General features: G+C 34.7%; 1 protein-coding gene across 1 annotated transcript in view; it reads right to left on the bottom strand.

Moving 5' to 3' along the window:
* The window catches only part of AFG1L (AFG1 like ATPase), a 195,393-nt gene that overhangs the window by 83,406 nt on the left and 94,443 nt on the right, over nucleotides 1–17,544 (bottom strand). The window contains exon 7 of the mRNA XM_007447258.1: nucleotides 12,836–12,894. Within this exon, the coding sequence (XP_007447320.1) occupies nucleotides 12,836–12,894 (59 nt within the window). The remainder of the gene's footprint in view (nucleotides 1–12,835; nucleotides 12,895–17,544) is intronic.

Raw genomic sequence — 17,544 nt, 5'->3', positions numbered from 1 at the left:
CAAACTGATTTCCATTTAAGAACTTAACTACAGTGAAATAGAAACATAGTTACCACTTTACTTTGTGTAATTTCAATTTGAAAAATAGATCCTTTTAAAAACCAATCTAAAATCATCCTCTATATGTTTTCTTATACATTTTATTATAAAATAACCTCACTAGAATATTACCAATCTGAGGCAAAAAGGAATATAGTAATCTTTTTCATATGGAATTAAAAACAGAAAAGTATTAAGTCTTTTATGTGATAATTTTTAACTCCTCTATTTAGTTTTCTTGATCATTATTCCTTTCTCTTATTGGAGGTGCAAGCAAAGAAGGGAAAAGAAGTGCTGATTTAAGAAAACAGATTTCCCAGAAAGAAAAAAAACTGTGATTAAGATTTAAACAAAAGCTAAAGATGGCTTCCTCTGAGCACTGATGAGGTCTGCTACCTCGTTACTAACAACTGAAAACTTGTGATGCATTTTGTTTCAAGAGAATCCAAAAGTCCTTGCTATAAAGCAAAAGCGGGGGTGGGGGTGGGGGTGGGGAAGCGGATCCATTCACTCTTTCTGTATCACCACCATTATGTAAGAAGTATAAAACACTGCCTTTATGCTGCCAAACCACAATGACTCTTCCTACATCAAAGGATTTTCACCACTAGGGTTTTTTCTTCAAAATTTATTCAAGCTAAGGGCAGAGAGACAACAATTCATACACGCTAATTACGTCTAATTATCTATTCCCTTTTCTGACCAGCTCCAACCAGTGTTATTTGCTATCTGGATTTCTCACAACCTCCCTTTGCCCTGTCCATCCAGCCTAACAGTGAAGGCTTTGAAGAAAACAGTTGTGGCTTTTTAGAGTTTTCTCAATATAGAGTTCAAGCAATTAAATAATTATTCTGTTAGTTTTGACACATTTATGCGTTAAATATGAGGACCTCTTGGTTAATTTGACAAATTCCTCACATCTCTTCATGGTTGGAATCATAGTAACACCCTCTCTTACAGGAGCTTCTCCTCATGCTTTCTTTTCATGATCTAAATGAAATGTTGATTGGATTAAAGTTCTTCTCTGCAGACCTCCATGGTGGCCTATGACAAAGAGCTTAAAAGTTCTATTAATTGGCTTGAGTTTTCAGGGAGGGGAAAGGGAGAATTTTATTTCACATTACATCACTAGTCAAGAAAATTGCCACATGTAATTAAACTAATTTGTCTCATAAGTCAAAGAAACAGCTAATTCATATTTAAGACACACTTCCCTTAAACCATTTTTGTCATCAAATAATTGATTTCTTGTAATTTAACCAAAAATAACTATTTATTATTCTAAGAGAAAAGAATTCAAGACTTAAACAGTATGTGTTTTACATATAAGCAAAAGCTTGCTGTATTCCAGTTTGATATAAATATGTAGCTATATATTTTATATATAATTATACAAATACAAATATATATTTATATATTTCATGGGAAATAGTTATTCTCATTTTATATAAGACATTGATGGAAAATAGTATTTTAAAAGGCATACACCCAAAATTACTATTTCATAGGTAGGCTCTGACTAATAGAAGGTGTATATTCTGGTATGAAGATGGACAAAATTACATTTTAAATCCATATCACAACAATTTTTATTCTAGATACTTATTAATTTCATGGACACAGCACAAAAACACTATTACAAATAAAGTTTAATGCCTGTACTATAGCCAATTTTTAAAAATATATTTTCTCAAACATATATAAAATAGGTTTATGAAAACATCTTAGGTAATTTACTTAATTTATCTGCCTAAAACTTGCTAATTATAGGAATGTTTTGCAAGTCAAACAGTAATTTTTGTATCTTAAAATATTAAATACTAAAATTCAAATGAACGCTTCAGTGGTTTGGGGGGGAAAGCCAAAACTCTTTTCAATTCAGGATTTCAATTTACTACTTTTGTTCTGTCTTTTGTTTCTTTCAATCTTAAGTATTAAAAAGCCAACTCATAAGTAAAGACATTATCACACTAACAAAGGATTAATCCCTGCTAGGCTGACTCAGGTGACAACACAGTGGAGGTCAGTGGGGCTGACACTGACCTCAAAGGCTGTTTCTGATTATTTAGCCCTGTGAAAGCTCTAGTATTGAAAGTTATAATGAACAAACTGACAAATCAATTTCACCAATGAAATGAAAATTGTGGCGGGAAAAAACAGCAAAAATACACTTAGCAAGTCTATAAATCTTTATACAGTGGCTGGACAAAGGGTGAACACTGAAGAATTTTATATAAGGGTTATACACAATTTTGCTAAAGTTTATAACTAGAGAGCACACCATGGTAATAGTCTCAAAGAGTTCAGTAGAGAAAAAAAAAAAAAGTTCACTATAGGTATAACATCCCTCAGAAAAAAATCCACAGGAAACAAAAACATAAAGGTTAATACATAGCTTAATTTATTTTTTTTCAAGCTTTAGATAAAGGATGCATAACAGCTAAGAAACATTACCAACCAAGTAGAAGAAATGAAGTCATTGCTTGACATTAAACTAATATTATAAAAATAGTAATAATAACAAAACTATTACTACCTTAGATTACAAAGTATTTTTATGTGTTGCATATTTACACTCAACAAATGTTAAACCAAATCAGATTATGATGCTTTCCAAGTGGGCAACTCTTTTATCAGGAAAAGGAAAATTCATATTTATAAATGTTAATGCTAGTATCTTATTTTTCTCCAATTTCGTCATCTGACACTCATCAAAGAGAAAATTATACTGTAGAATTCCTCGCTGGTTATTTTTGACCAGCTTACAGTTATCATTTCAGTAATCTATTAATCACCTAACTCACTTAATTTTAAATAGAAATAAAATATTTAAGGATTAGTTTGCTAAAATGTTAGTGTCAACGAGAGTTAAAGTGCTGTATTATTGATAACAGATTCTATCGTTTTGTGGCAAAAATACTACATATGATATTGCACTGGAACATTTCCCACAAGGGGATTATTTTAGATTTGTCCATACTGTTAAACCAAATAAGAAAATCATAAAAAGAAAGTTAATGAAATTCACATGGAGAATTTTTTTTAACTCTAAAAATTATGCATAGCATTTATCTCTTTCAGGGCTCATTACAGAATGAATCAAACAAAATGGCTGATGTAGGTGTAAGAGATGGAGTGAACAGAGAGATTTTTTTACCTAAATATAAAACACCCTCCAAAATATGGAGTGCAAGATTTGACCACATGGGAAGAGCAATGCTTGCCAGGCAATCCATTTATCAAGAAGGCTAATAATAGCAGTCCAGTTGAAATTAACCTAAGAAACTATTCTGATCAAAATATCAGTTGGTCCCCTTTTTCTTTTAACCACAATAGTTTTAAAGAATGTTTACAATGCAGTGAGATTATGTTCAAGTATTATTCAATGCCTGTACATTTAAGATATTATTCTTTTAAAATGTATACAATTGAAGACATTCTAAGAAAGCTAATCCTAGCAAAGCTGATATTTCTCAAGTTACCAAATTATTTGAAACTGATAATAGACCACCCTCTTACCTTTAGTTCACCAAGCATCCTCCGTTCAATCAACCATTTATCCAGCAAGCTCTTGAAATGCTGCCTTCTCCAAGACCTACTAATGAATCTATGCTGATACATAATTTCCATCAAATAAAACAACTCATAGTTTATGGAAAACAAGTGTTATTTACATTTTATTTTTAACAGTTGTTTGTCACTCTGTCCTTTGTATGTTGCATAGATCAGGGGTAAGAAAACCTTTTCTTTAAAGAGCCAGACAGTAAATACTTCAGGCTTTAAAGACCATAGTTCTCTGCCATAACTACGCAACTCTGCAACTATAGTAGTGTGAAAACAGACATAGAAAATACATAAACAAATGAGCATTAAGTTTTTCAATAAAACTTTATTTACAAAAACAGGTGGCAGGCCAGATTTGGCCACTGGCTGTAGTTTATTAACCCCTGGTATAGATTATCAGTCTGCTTTAAAATACTGCAGTGCAGAGACTGAGACAGATGTATTTAATTTTATAAATTGGTGCTACGTAGATACCAACAAATGCTTCCAAAACTATATCTGTTTGCATACTTCAGAAGAATTACCTAAGTTTTACTAAAATCACAACAAAGATTCTTCAAGAGTAAATCAGCAAAATCAGGACATCAAGTCATCACGAAGTTTCAAGTTTGAAGCAGGCACAATAATCATAATACTAACCATCTTTTTTATATAAAAAGGGAATGTTAACTACCAAAATGTATTTTTTTTCCACTTACATACAATACAAAACATATTCTGCTTTTATGTTGGGTGGGGGAAAATCTGAGTTTTAAATAAATTCCCAACCCTCAAGTAAACAGAAGAATAGTAATAGTTATTTTATGAAAACTCAATGAGCTAAGTACTAATCACAACATTTTTAATCTGTAATTCTCATGCTTCTGTCTTTCCCATGTGCTTTTTCTTCCATGATGAATGCCCTTTCTCACTTTGCCTGGTAACTATAATTTGTCATTTAGGTCTTAATTTAAACCTAATCTGCTCTTAGGAAATACTCCTTACATGTGCCATCTTCTCTACTCAAACTGCTAGTGTGGGTTGAGGTCCCTTTTTTATACTGTTTGCATTCTGTAGTTAACTACAGAAGTTCACACGATATGAAAAAAATTTTATTGTCTGATTTACAGACCAAAGTAAGACACTATTTAATCAAATTCAATGTCCTACCACCAACGTTTTCTTTTTTTTTTTTTTTTAACATTTTTATTGAGGTATAATTGCTTTACAATGGTGTGTTAGTTTCTGCTTTATAACAGAGTGAGTCAGTTATACATATATATATGTTCCCATATCCCTTCCCTCTTTGTCTCCCTCCCTCCCACCCTCCCTATCCCACCCCTCCAGACAGCCACAAAGAACCGAGCCGGTTTCCCTGTGCCATGCGGCTGCTTCCCACTGGCTATCTACCTTACGTTTGTTAGTATATATATGTCCATGTCTCTCTCTCGCCCTAACACACCTCACCCTTCCCCCTCCCCATATCCTCAAGTCTGTTCTCCAGTAGGTCTCTGTCTTTATTCCTGTTTTACCCCTAGGTTCTTCATAACATTTTTTTTTTCTTAAATTCCATATATATGTGTTAGCATACGGTATTTGTCCTTCTCTTTCTGACTTACTTCACTCTGTATGACAGACTCTAGATCTATCCACCTCATTACAAATAGCTCAATTTCGTTTCTTTTTATGGCTGAGTAATATTCCATTGTATATATGTGCCACATCTTCTTTATCCATTCATCCGACGACGGGCACTTAGGTTGTTTCCATCTCCGGGCTATTGTAAATAGAGCTGCAATGAACATTTTGGTACATGACTCTTTCTGAATTCTGGTTTCCTCAGGGTATATACCTAGTAGTGGGATTGCTGGGTCATATGGTAGTTCTATTTGTAGTTTTTTAAGGAACCTCCATACTGTTCTCCATAGTGGCTGAACCAATTCACATTCCCACCAGCAGTGCAAGAGTGTTCCCTTTTCTCCACACCCTCTCCAGCATTTATTGTTTCTAGATTTTTTGATGATGGCCATTCTGACTGGTGTGAGATGATATCTCATTGTAGTTTTGATTTGCATTTCTCTAATGATTAATGATGTTGAGCATTCTTTCATGTGTTTGTTGGCAGTCTGTATATCTTCTTTGGAGAAATGTCTATTTAGGTCTTCTGCCCATTTTTGGATTGGGTTGTTTATTTTTTTGTTATTGAGCTGCATGAGCTGCCTGTAAATTTTAGAGATTAATCCTTTGTCAGTTGATTCATTTGCAAATATTTTCTCCCATTCTGAGGGCTGTCTTTTGGTCTTGTTTATGGTTTCCTTTGCTGTGCAACACCAACGTTTTCTTACCATAATATCTCCATTAATAAGTTATTAGCTTTGACTGGTAGTACAAAATCTTAAAGTAAGTTCTTCAGGAAGCTCCATGAGGGCTGTAATTCTTGAGTTACCATATATCCAAAAATATACATCTGTGGGCTTCGATTTTCATAACAGCCTAGCAGACAAGAGGACACATCTTTTCTTTTTTAATATAGTAAAAACTATTCTATTCTATTCCAGTATCAACTTGTGGTGGAAAAGTCTCAGTCCAGCTTGATTTTTTTCCCATTGGTTCTTCTTCTATGTAATTGTAGGATTCTGTCCTTATCCTTGAAGTGCAGTTTTGCACCAGAAAAATACATTATTCTTTTATTTTATCTTTATGTTCTCTTTTTTAGAAATACTAATTATGTGAATATTTGATCTCTGTTGTCTATTTTCCATACTAGCACCTTCTCTGTAATAGTTTTTATCTCCGATTATTCTGACTTCATTTAGTGTGATTCTTTTCTTAACTCTGATCTCTGTATAGCTGATTTTATTTTCAGTAGTGTTGATTCTTTAACTTACTTTTGCTAAAACACTTTTCACTTTTTTAATGAGTCCACCTTCAGTCTGTTTTATTTTAGCTCTGCCAGCTCATTTTTCATCTGATTTTACATTTTTTCATCTCTGATCTCTTATTTCATCAGTACCATAACATTAATTTCTTTTTCTTTTAACTAGTCCTATTGTATTTTCACTCTCCTTTTTTATTTTTTTTAAAAAAAGGGCTTCCCTGGTGGCGCACTGGTTGAGAGTCCGCCTGCCGATGCAGGGGACACGGGTTCGTGCCCCGGTACCACAGCATGCATGTCTACCTTGTTCAGCCCACTTCATGGCTTTTGGAATGAATTGTTCAGAAAGGGAAGGGAAAAGAAGGAAGAAAAAGAGTTCCAAAAAAAATATTAAAAAAAAAAATTTATTTTATTTTTTGGCTGCATCGGATCTTTCGTTGCAGCGCACAGGCTCTTCGTTGTGGTGCGCGGGCTTCTCTCTAGTTGTGGCGTGGTTTTCTCTTCTCTAGTTGTGGTGTGCAGGCTGCAAGGCACATAGACTCTGTACTTGTGGTGTGCGGGTTCCAGAGAGTGTGGGCTCTGTAGTTTGCGGCACACAGGCTCTCTAGTTGAGGCACATGAGCTCAGTAATTGTGGTGCGCGGGCTTAGTTGCCCTATGGCATGTGGGATCTTAGTTCCCCAACCAGGGATGGAACCTGCGTCCCCTGTACTGTAAGGTGGATTCTTTACCACTGGACCACCAGGAAAGTCCCTAATTTCTTTTAAAATATAACAAAGTGTTATCTGAAAAAAAAATCCCGTTTCCTGAGATAATTCTTCTTCTAAAGCATATTCTTCAAGTGCTTTTACTTGTTGGTTCATGCCTACCTCTCCCATCTGCTCCTGATGCTTCCTTCTTATGCTTGCCATTTCATCTTTTTAACAGTCTCTATACATGGGACCCATGTTCAGTCCATTTTGCTTTTTGCTGATTTCTCAGTTTTGAATATGGGTAGTCTTATCCAGGTCTGCTGATTTTCTAGGAAGGGTGGGGAAAAATTTACCTACTTAAAAATGTTTTTTATTATAAAAATAATACAGTATCATTCCAGAAGTCTTTGAAAGGTCTAAAAGAGATAATTTAAATCATCTATAATCTTATTATTCAGAAATAAGTTCTCTTTACATTTTGGGATATTTATTTCCACTATTTTCCATGTATGTATATTACTTCCATAGTTGAGAGAGTAATATACTCTTACATCATATTTTTTTCACTCATATTATCCATGAGCATTATTCTACATGATCACGTGTTTTGAAAATTTCATTCTAAATAACTCTAGTATATCCCCTCATGTGACTATACCATCTTTTACTTAACAAATCCTCTAAACATGGGAGAGAAAGACGTGCCCATCACTGTTTTTTTTTAATAGTTATCCTATTTATATTTTTGTATCTATGGAAAAATATGGCTCTGAGTTCCCAAATTACAAAAAAAAAAAAAAAAAAAAAATCCTGCATTATTCTTCTTTACAACTAAAAACTAAGAAAAAGACTAATGCTTTTGACCAAGGCAGAGTAGCTGAAACTCAATTTTGCCCTCCTGCCATAAATCACTAAAACACTGGATAAAACATGTGAAACATCTGATGTTTCCCTGAGACGTGGGAAGTAAATTAGGCAAGCAAGTACTATATTTCCCCTGGCTTTCCATCTAGAGGCAATTTCTAGACTTCAGCACAGCAGTCTAAATGAGTTGAGGAGACAATATCAGGGTTTTGGAAAGCTGAGGCAGTTGTAATTTGTATGGTACAGTTCAGTAAGGAGGAAGTTATACAGAGAAAGAGCTTCAGATAATCTACATAGAAAAGGTCTGTAATCTTTAGTTGAATGTAAAATTGCACATGTATATGATGAAACTTGACAAGACTGGGCGGAGAACAATCCACACAAAGCTGGGAGATGTAAGCATTCTGAACAGCCAGAGTAGAGAGACTTCAGTGAACACTAAGAGGGGGGATTCAGTAGAGAACCTATAAGGGTGACATCCAGAAGAAAGGTTAAAATATAGTCCTAGAGTAAAGGTTACACTAGACACAATAACAAATTTTAAAAACAAGCCTCAGAAGGATCAGGATGACCTGCAAGAAAAAAACACTTGCCAATAAAAGTCAACAGTCTTAAAGGAAATAACAGAGACTCAGTGCAATAATCACAATGTCCATCATCCCATCACAAATTACTAAACTTGCAAAGAAGCAGGAAAATAGGACCCACAACCAGGAAAAAAAATCAGACCATAGAAACAAAATCAGAAATGACAAGAGATGACAGAATTAGCAGACAATTCTGCTAATAAACTGACTTCTGCTTTTGGGAAGACAGAGTAGCTGTACATTCCCCTGTTCCTCCTGCTATGTACAATTTAAAATCCTGGAAATTATATATAAAACAAACATAAGAAAACACCGAATAGTAGAAAGAAAGAAAAACAGCGAAGGACCTCAAGACCTGAATAACAATAGAATGGTGAGTTCTCTAGTCTTCTTTTGACTCATATATCTCAGACTTAGAAGTGAAGAAGCCGGCGACCCAGAAATGCCAACTGACACAGACAAATCAGGCTCCAACAAAAGCCTGCTCTCTTTAGCCAAAGGACCAGGAAAATGGCAGTGTAACAAGAAAGAAAACTTTTAGACGATAACAGTTCTACTGCAGCAAACACCACAGAAAACTGTGGTGCCACCTCCACCCATTCTAGCAAAGGCTGAAGGGAGCCTTGAATTAAAATCTCACAAGGATGTAATGAGGCCCACAAACACTCCTGCCAGGCTAATGTCAAAGAAGGAAGGCCAGGGCCTTCCCTGGTGGTTCAGTGGTTTAGACTTTGCACTTCCAGTGCAGGGGATGTGGGTTCGATCCCTTGTTGGGAACTTAGGTCCCACATATGCCGCGCGGTGAGGCAAAAAAAAAAGAGATGGAAGGCCACGTAGGGAGCCGGAACTTTCATCCCTGCCAGTCAATAATGAGCATCCTCCCCATCCCCACAATGTCAATAGAAATTAAACCCCTCCACCAGCAGTAACATGGAGTACCCTTGCCTCAGGTGTCAATAGGCTGAATAGGGAACCCAGACGTCTACCTATGTCTGGCAGTAACAAGGCAGTGTCTCTCCTCCTTCCGGAAGAGTGTCCAAATAGCCAGTTAAAACAGAAAGTTTAAATAAGATCCACAAAGAAGATATGCAAATGGCCAAGAAGCACAGGAAAAGATGCTCAATATCACTAATCATTTAAGAAATGCACATCAAAACACAATGAAGGGGACTTACCTGCTGGCACAGTGGTTAAGAATCTGCCTGCATTTTGGCATTAGGTACATTCACAATGTTATGCAACCATCACCATTATCCATTTCCAGAACTTTTCGTCATCCTAAACAGAGACTCTGCACCCACGAAACAATAACTCCCTATTCCCCTTTCCTCCCAGCCCCTGGTAACCTCTATTTTACTTTCTGTCTCTATCAATTTGCCTTTCCTAGGTACCTCATATAAGTGGAATCATATAATATTTGTCTTTTTGTATCTGGCTTATCTCACCTAACATGTTTTCAAGGTTTATCCATAATGTATCACATCAGAATTTCACTCCTTTTTATGGCAGAACAATATTTTCATTATATGAATATATTATATTTTGTTTATTCATCTGTTGATGGACCTATGGCTTGTATTATTTTTAATATTTATTTATTTGGCTGCATCGGGTCTTAGTTGCAGCATGCGGGATCTTCATTGTGGCGTGCAGGCTTCTCTCTAGTTGTAGCGCCTGGGCTCTAAAGCGTGCGGGCTTAGTTGCCCCGCAGCATGTGGGATCTTAGCTCCCCGACCAGGGATTGAACCTGTGTCCCCTGCATTGGAAGGCGGACTCTTAACCATTGGACCACCAGGGAAGTCCCAGACCTATGGCTTTTAATAACATATTAGTCCTCCTCATCATTCTTACTATCTTATGAAAATACTGTTCACTAATAGCTTACATAAGTTTTTGGCCATTTTGCAATATTCCAAGCAACAAATCACAAATTCTTGTGGTGAATTACAAACTTGTTATCACTCAGTTTACAGAGAAAAACGTAAGGGAGAAAAAGGATTTTACACTGTACTTTTCCCCAAAATAAATTTCTATCTTGTTTATAATCTCTTTTTATTAAACTAAGATCCTCTATTTGTTTTAAGTCTATCTTAAAACAAAGTTTTGATATTTAGTATTTCCACTTCTACTATACATGTCTCTCAGCTGGGCCAAAATGAAAGAGTAACGCTAGCATGGGTGAATAGGTAAAATGAATATGAAACAACTTTGCTTTACAAGGGAAACTTCATACGCCCACCAAAAAAGCTCCAGGGAAACCAGCTCTAGTGTACATTTCATCAGACTGATGTTTTGTTACATGTGAAAAGTCTTTTAAATAAATGAGACATTTTAGATATTTTCTCATCCAATCTGGTATTTAGTTTCCTGGAAATTTCAGTTCATATTTAATTTCAAATTGTGTATTATCAGGCTTCCCTGGTGGTGCAGTGGTTGAGAGTCTGCCTGCCGATGCAGGGGACACAGGTTCGTGCCCCGGGTCCGGGAAGATCCCACGTGCCGCGGAGCGGCTGGGCCCATGAGCCATGGACGCTGAGCCTGCATGTCCGGAGCCTGTGCTCCACAGCAGGAGAGGCCACAACTGTGAGAGGCCTGCGTACCGCAAAAAAAAAAAAAAAAAAAAAAAAAAATTGTGTATTATCTCAGATCTTGTTGGATCTCAAATCAAATTATTCATCTCTTTGGTTTTTCTTCCTCTTTAAAAAAAAATTAAGGGTGGGAAAGGGAAAGGGAATTAAATTCAATCTGGTCAATTTAGTTGTCTATTAGTAATGCTATTATATGTTAAAGTATGACAAATAACTGACCAAAAAATAAGGTTTGGGGTTAAAAAAGTACAGCTACAAAGCTCCCTGAGAATCTTTTAGCTTGTTTCATTTGTGAGCCATCTCTTTATATTTTGTGTATTTTATGCTACATGAAGAAACTATTTTTAGCATCTATTTTTCTTAGCTTCCCTGTTTATATTTTGGTATCTACATACACCACATTACTTTGGATTCCTGGCATGGAGAAAACATTGCAAATCTACCTTCTCCTCAAATGTAAAACATGAATACAAAGGGGAAAAAATTACTAACAGCATAAATCTTCAAAAAGTACTTTTTCCTACATCTGAAACCATCTCAGAGAAACTAAAATCTTCTGGGAACCTAAAATTGGTCAAGGAAACAGATGTTTGAATAGCACAGGGAATAAAGTTTGGCACTAACAATAGCTCCAACTAAAGTATATTTCAAAAAGATTGTCTGACTACATCTTCAGAATATGTGAATATAAAATGTTTTTACTCCTTCTTCTTGATAAGAATTTTTGAGGTTTTAGGTCTTTTTAAAAAAAAAATACAATTCTATCCTTTCTTTAGATATGTTGTTATGGACAGGGAAAAATGTGCCTGAGAATTACAGGAATTATATTTTGGCATATACGCTTCTTTTTGGGAATTATTTTACCAAAAACATTTTGCTTTGTATTATAGGTACCTATGTACATAGTATATGCCCAACCAGATTATAAATGACTTGCAAGCAAGAAACACAACCTACTTAATGATTATATTATCCATTATGCCTAATGTAGCACTTTGCACATAGTAGGCTCCCAATAAATATTGGTAGAATGTAGAATTATTGAATAATCGTGTAAAAAAATTACTAAAATTAACAGTGAAAAAGAAGGCTACTTTATTCTTCATCATATTGTAATGAAGCCTATTGTAAACTCTATGCAGTGATGATACACACAAATAAACTATTTATGTACCTCAACCTGACATAATTTCATGATAACTTGATGGCAATCACATTTAAATATATTACAATATTTTTGTAATAATGCTACTCCAAAATAGCAACTTTAATAGCTGGGAAAACATGTTAATGGCCATTAACCTGAAGGAAACAAGGAACATTAAACATTTTTTCAGAAATCAATGTATAAGTTGAAACATTCCACTTATAATTTACAAGCAAACTTCAAATTAAAATTTATAAAATGCAAACTATCAAATGCTGCAGCTGGACAATAATTTAGACTATATTTTGTAATTTTTCCTGTGCACATATTGATGAATACTATATAAAAAAGATTCTTTTCTCCTTTAGAGTCTTTAACTATTACCATCAAATAACAAAATAAATTCTGCTTGAATGCAAGACCATAGCAATCCTGTAAAAGCCCTTCATTATCAATCAATATGATATTAGTCACTGAACATAAGTAACTAATTTTCCTTACCTTCAGGACAGCTATGAATGGTACAAAGTTAGCTCTTTGGAGTCCATTTTTATAGAGATCTGAAAGAAAAAATTAGTATTAGCTTTTCACTTCACCTAAATCATAATGTTAGCTTATATTTTAGCCTGGCAAATAAAGCTTTCTACTGATGAAAAAGATAAAGAAGCAAAAGAGAAGAAAAATAACCAAAATTGATCTCTATTCTGGTACTATAAAAAATTTATTACATTCTTAATAACAGAAAAAATTAACAATCACAGAAAGAATATCAAAAGGCATTCAATCAAATTAGCTTTAAAGTATAATAAAGGGCTTCGCTGGTGGCGCAGTGGTTGAGAGTCCGCCTGCCGATACAGGGGACACGGGTTCGTGCCCCAGTCTGGGAAGATCCCAGATGCCGCGGAGCGGCTGGGCCCGTGAGCCATGGCCGCTGAGCCTGTGTGTGTGGAACCTGTGCTTCGCAACGGGAGAGGCCACAACAGTGAGAGGCCCGCGTACCACAAAAAACAAACAAACAAACAAAAAAACTATAATAAAAAGCAAGAAAAGAATTTGGAAGATATCACGAATGATCCTAAATCAAAAATTCAACATAAAAAGAAGATCTATTTAAAAGTATTTAATATTTGAACATACAGATTCTACTGGAAAACAAATTATAGTTTCCTTTTCTCATCTATAATAAAAGTTCTCAGTACAGAATGCTGTGTAACACAGTTTGCCATTTAAGAAAACACATCAACAGACAGAACTGTGCATGCATTTATATCAAGTTGATATATTTCCATTAAAGTAAATAACATTAAGCCCACTTTCCAAGAAACTACCTAAAAATTAAAACTCCATTCTTAATAGACTGTAAAGTTAATGTAATTATATATCATACAGATACTTTTTGTTGCCTTATAATAGAGTTTTTTATATATATGTATATGTGCCATGGTGTATGTATATTCATACGCATATACACACACATAAACACACATATTGTTAAGAATAAATAAATGGAAAGGAGAAACAAATTTTAAGCTTTGCATACTTTTTGTTAGTAATGGAGACTTGGAATATTCTTTTCAGGAGGTTGAATTTTTATTGCATATAAAACATACCTTTTAAGGAATTCCCTGGCAGTTCAGCAGTTTAGGACTCTACGCTCTCACTGCCAAAGACCCAGGTTCAATCTCTGGTCGGGGAACTAAGATCTCACAAGCTGTGTGGCACAGCCTAAATAAATAAATTAATTAAATATTCCTTTAAAAAGTCAATTCTATAAAGTAATGAGATTTAAAAAATAAAAAAGTATAAAAATGAGAACAGTAAAAAGTTTTCCAAATTATAAAAATCACAAGTTAGTTTGTGTCTCAATTTTTCTTTTTAAGTATTGCATTAAGGGATCCTTTCTATATTTCCTTGTTTAAAGAAAATTTGATAACTAAGATTTCAACTGCCACATTTACTTATGGAAATAAAATATGGTCATTAGGAAACATTTATTCTCTTTAGAAAAATATTCATCATAACATCATTATAGTGAAGAAAGTATTTGCGTAAGCTCTTTGGTTAATTAAGGACTACAGGCTTTAAATTCAGTTACACTTAAAATTTTTATTTAGTGATATTATAAAAGGTAAGATAATGCAGGCTTTAAATTCAGTTACATTTGAAATTTTTATTTAGTGATATTATAAAAGGTGGGATAATGCTAGCCAGATATTATAAAAGGTAAGATAATGCTAACCAGGATCTCTTCAAAATGAGATCTTTTTTTCCTATAATCAATACCTCGAATGAGCAAAATGGGTAAAATGCAGGAAATGGGTTTAAAATTAGGTATTTTCATAGTCTTCCCTAATTACAAAGTTGCTGGGGAAGGTGCATAAAAACATTGCTATACGATAAGAGTTGACAGCCATGGTTGCCAGTAAGTAGTAAAAATCAAAAATGAAATAATTTTTTAAATACACTTGATGTTTATAGCAGCTTTATCATAATAGCTAAAATTGTAGCTTTATCTGTAACAGCCAAAAACTAGAAGCAATCCAAATGTCCATCATTAGATGAATGGATAAATTGTGCCATATCTGTATAATGAAATACTACTCAGCAATAAAAAAGATAAACTATTCATACACACAAAAAAATAGATGAATCCCAAAATAATTATATGGGGTAAAAGAGGCAAAACCCTCTTACCCCTCAAAAAAAAGAGTACCATACTGTGTGATTCCATATATATAAAACTGTAGGAAAAGCCAACTAATCTATAATAATCTAAAGAAATCAGTTGCCTGGGAAAGGGAGGGATTGGGACAGGGATGGCAGGGAGAGATGAAAAAGGGGAGGAGGAAATTTGGGGTGTGATGGAAATGTTAATTATATTGTTGGGGTGGTGATTTTACAGATGTATACGTATGTCAGTATTTTAAAAATTGTATCCTTTAAATATGTGCTATTTATTGTATGTCAATTACACCTCAATAAGCTCTTTGAAAATTTATTAGAGAAACATACACAACACTAGTGAATGTCAAAAAACGAAATGTTACAGAATTAAAACTAAAATATTACAGTAATGAAAGTTTATGTTAAGATAACATTTTGGTCTTACTCATGGAATATCTTTTTTTATGGACATATAAGGCAGGCCCTGACACAGTAGTTTAACAGGCATGAACCGTTCAGTAGGTTAATGACAATGAGAAATGTAAAGGCCCACTTGTAATATTCTTGATTAAAAGATTTCCACTCAGCAAAATTAAAGTAGAATAACAATGCCTTTAAGTCTTTGAGATTTAATTTTTAAAGGGTTAACTTTAAAAAAAAATCAGCCTTTACAAGGATATATAATTCAAACTTTATGCTCTGGGAAGTATTTTCTGAACAAAATTCTAAACAGAATTCATTTGGTTGGAAAACCTTTAGGTTTTTACAGGACACTTAAGTGAAAAAGGACTGTACTCATTAAATTGAAGAGTTTTTTGCAATTCAAATATTATGCAAATTATCAATACAATAGATCAGCTCCTGGAATGTTATTTAGCTACCAAAATTTTTAATATTAGTTGTTTAATATTATTTTTCTTAGACATGAAGATTTTATACTACATTTATATCAACATTTGTCATTATTTACTAAATATTATTTTTAAATTCAACAGAAGTTCTTGCCTATTATTTTTTAATGATCTCTAAACAGAGCTAAATGAGCACTTGGCCATATAAGACAGAGTACTGGAATTATGGGACATTCTTTTTTTTATAAATTTATTTTATTTTTTATTCATTTATTTTTGGCTGTGTTGGGTCTTTGTTGCTGTGGCGGGCTTTCTCTAGTTGCGGCGAGTGGGGGCTACTCTTTGTTGCAGTGCACAGGCTTCTCATTGCAGTGGCTTCTCTTATTGTGTGCAGAGCACAGGCTCTAGGCACGCAGGTTTCAGTAGTTGTGGAGCGTGGGCTTCAGTAGTTGTGGCTCGCAGGCTCTAGAGCGCAGGCTCAGTAGTTGTGGTGCACGGGCTTAGTTGCTCCGTGGCATGTGGAATCTTCCCGGACCAGGGATTGGACCCATGCCCCCTGCTTTGGAAGGCAGATTCTTAACCACTGCACCACCAAGAAGTCCCAGGACATTCATTTTTTGAGAATGGTATAAGGACCTCTACGTTCTCCACAATGAATAACTGTAATAAGACTTACAGATGAAGTGTATGCAAAGAGGATTTATAAAGTAATTACAAGGATCTACATAAATACTTTGGAGATGCACATGGCTATGCAGATCTTTTCCTTAAAAACCCAGTGTCAAAACGACCAGGATGTCCACTTAGTTATATAAGTACATATGGATTTAGAGTAAAAAACTTTTAAGATAGGTAATTAAAAGGAGTTTTCCTATAAATTAACACAACATAATTATATGGCTCTATGGAACCAATCTGATTTACCTTTCCAGGAGATTCTTATTTTAGTACAGATTGAAAGAAAATGGCGCCTTTAGGCCACGTAAGCAGGAAGAGCTACTTAGCTTCTTTTTAAAAATCTAACTGGAGTTCAAACAGTATTTTACTAGATGTATAGATAATACAGCTAATTAAATGTTCCCATTTGATGGTATATTACAATTTTATATTCAATTCAACACACATTCATGAATTCCTATTATTTGTCTGCACTGAAATGAGTGCTGAAGACAAAAGATAAATAAAAGGAGGAACTAGCATTTAGAGAACACCTACTAGGAGCCAGGCAATTTGCTAGACACTGTATACAAATTACAATAACGCTGCATAGTAAATATTTCTACCTCTATTTTACAGATAAAGAAACTGATACTCAAAGTTTTAAAAATAATTTGCTGAATTCCCAGCCAGTAATTGGTATATCTAGAATTTTTGAGGAAGGTCTTTTTTTTTTTTTTTTTTTTTTTCATATGGAAGCTTCCAGGAAGTATCTGTTGAAAGTTGGCTGGGTGTGTCACAAATGTACTTTAATAACGAAGTAAGAGCAAAAAGAGAAGAGGTCGTAAAGAGGAAGAGAAGCGTGGTTGAGAGTCCGCCTGCCGATGCAGGGGACACGGGTTCGTGCCCCGGTCTGGGAAGATCCCACATGCCGCGGAGCGGCTGGGCCCGTGAGCCATGGCCGCTGAGCCTGCGCATCCGGAGCCTGTGCTCCGCAACGGGAGAGGCCACAACAGTGAGAGGCCCGCGTACCGCAAA

This window comes from Lipotes vexillifer, unplaced genomic scaffold (assembly GCF_000442215.2).
Source record: "Lipotes vexillifer unplaced genomic scaffold, Lipotes_vexillifer_v1.1 scaffold515, whole genome shotgun sequence".
In the NCBI taxonomy this organism is placed as follows: domain Eukaryota; kingdom Metazoa; phylum Chordata; class Mammalia; order Artiodactyla; family Lipotidae; genus Lipotes; species Lipotes vexillifer.
Note: the sequence above shows the minus strand (reverse complement) of the source record. Positions and strands in the feature narration are given on the sequence as shown.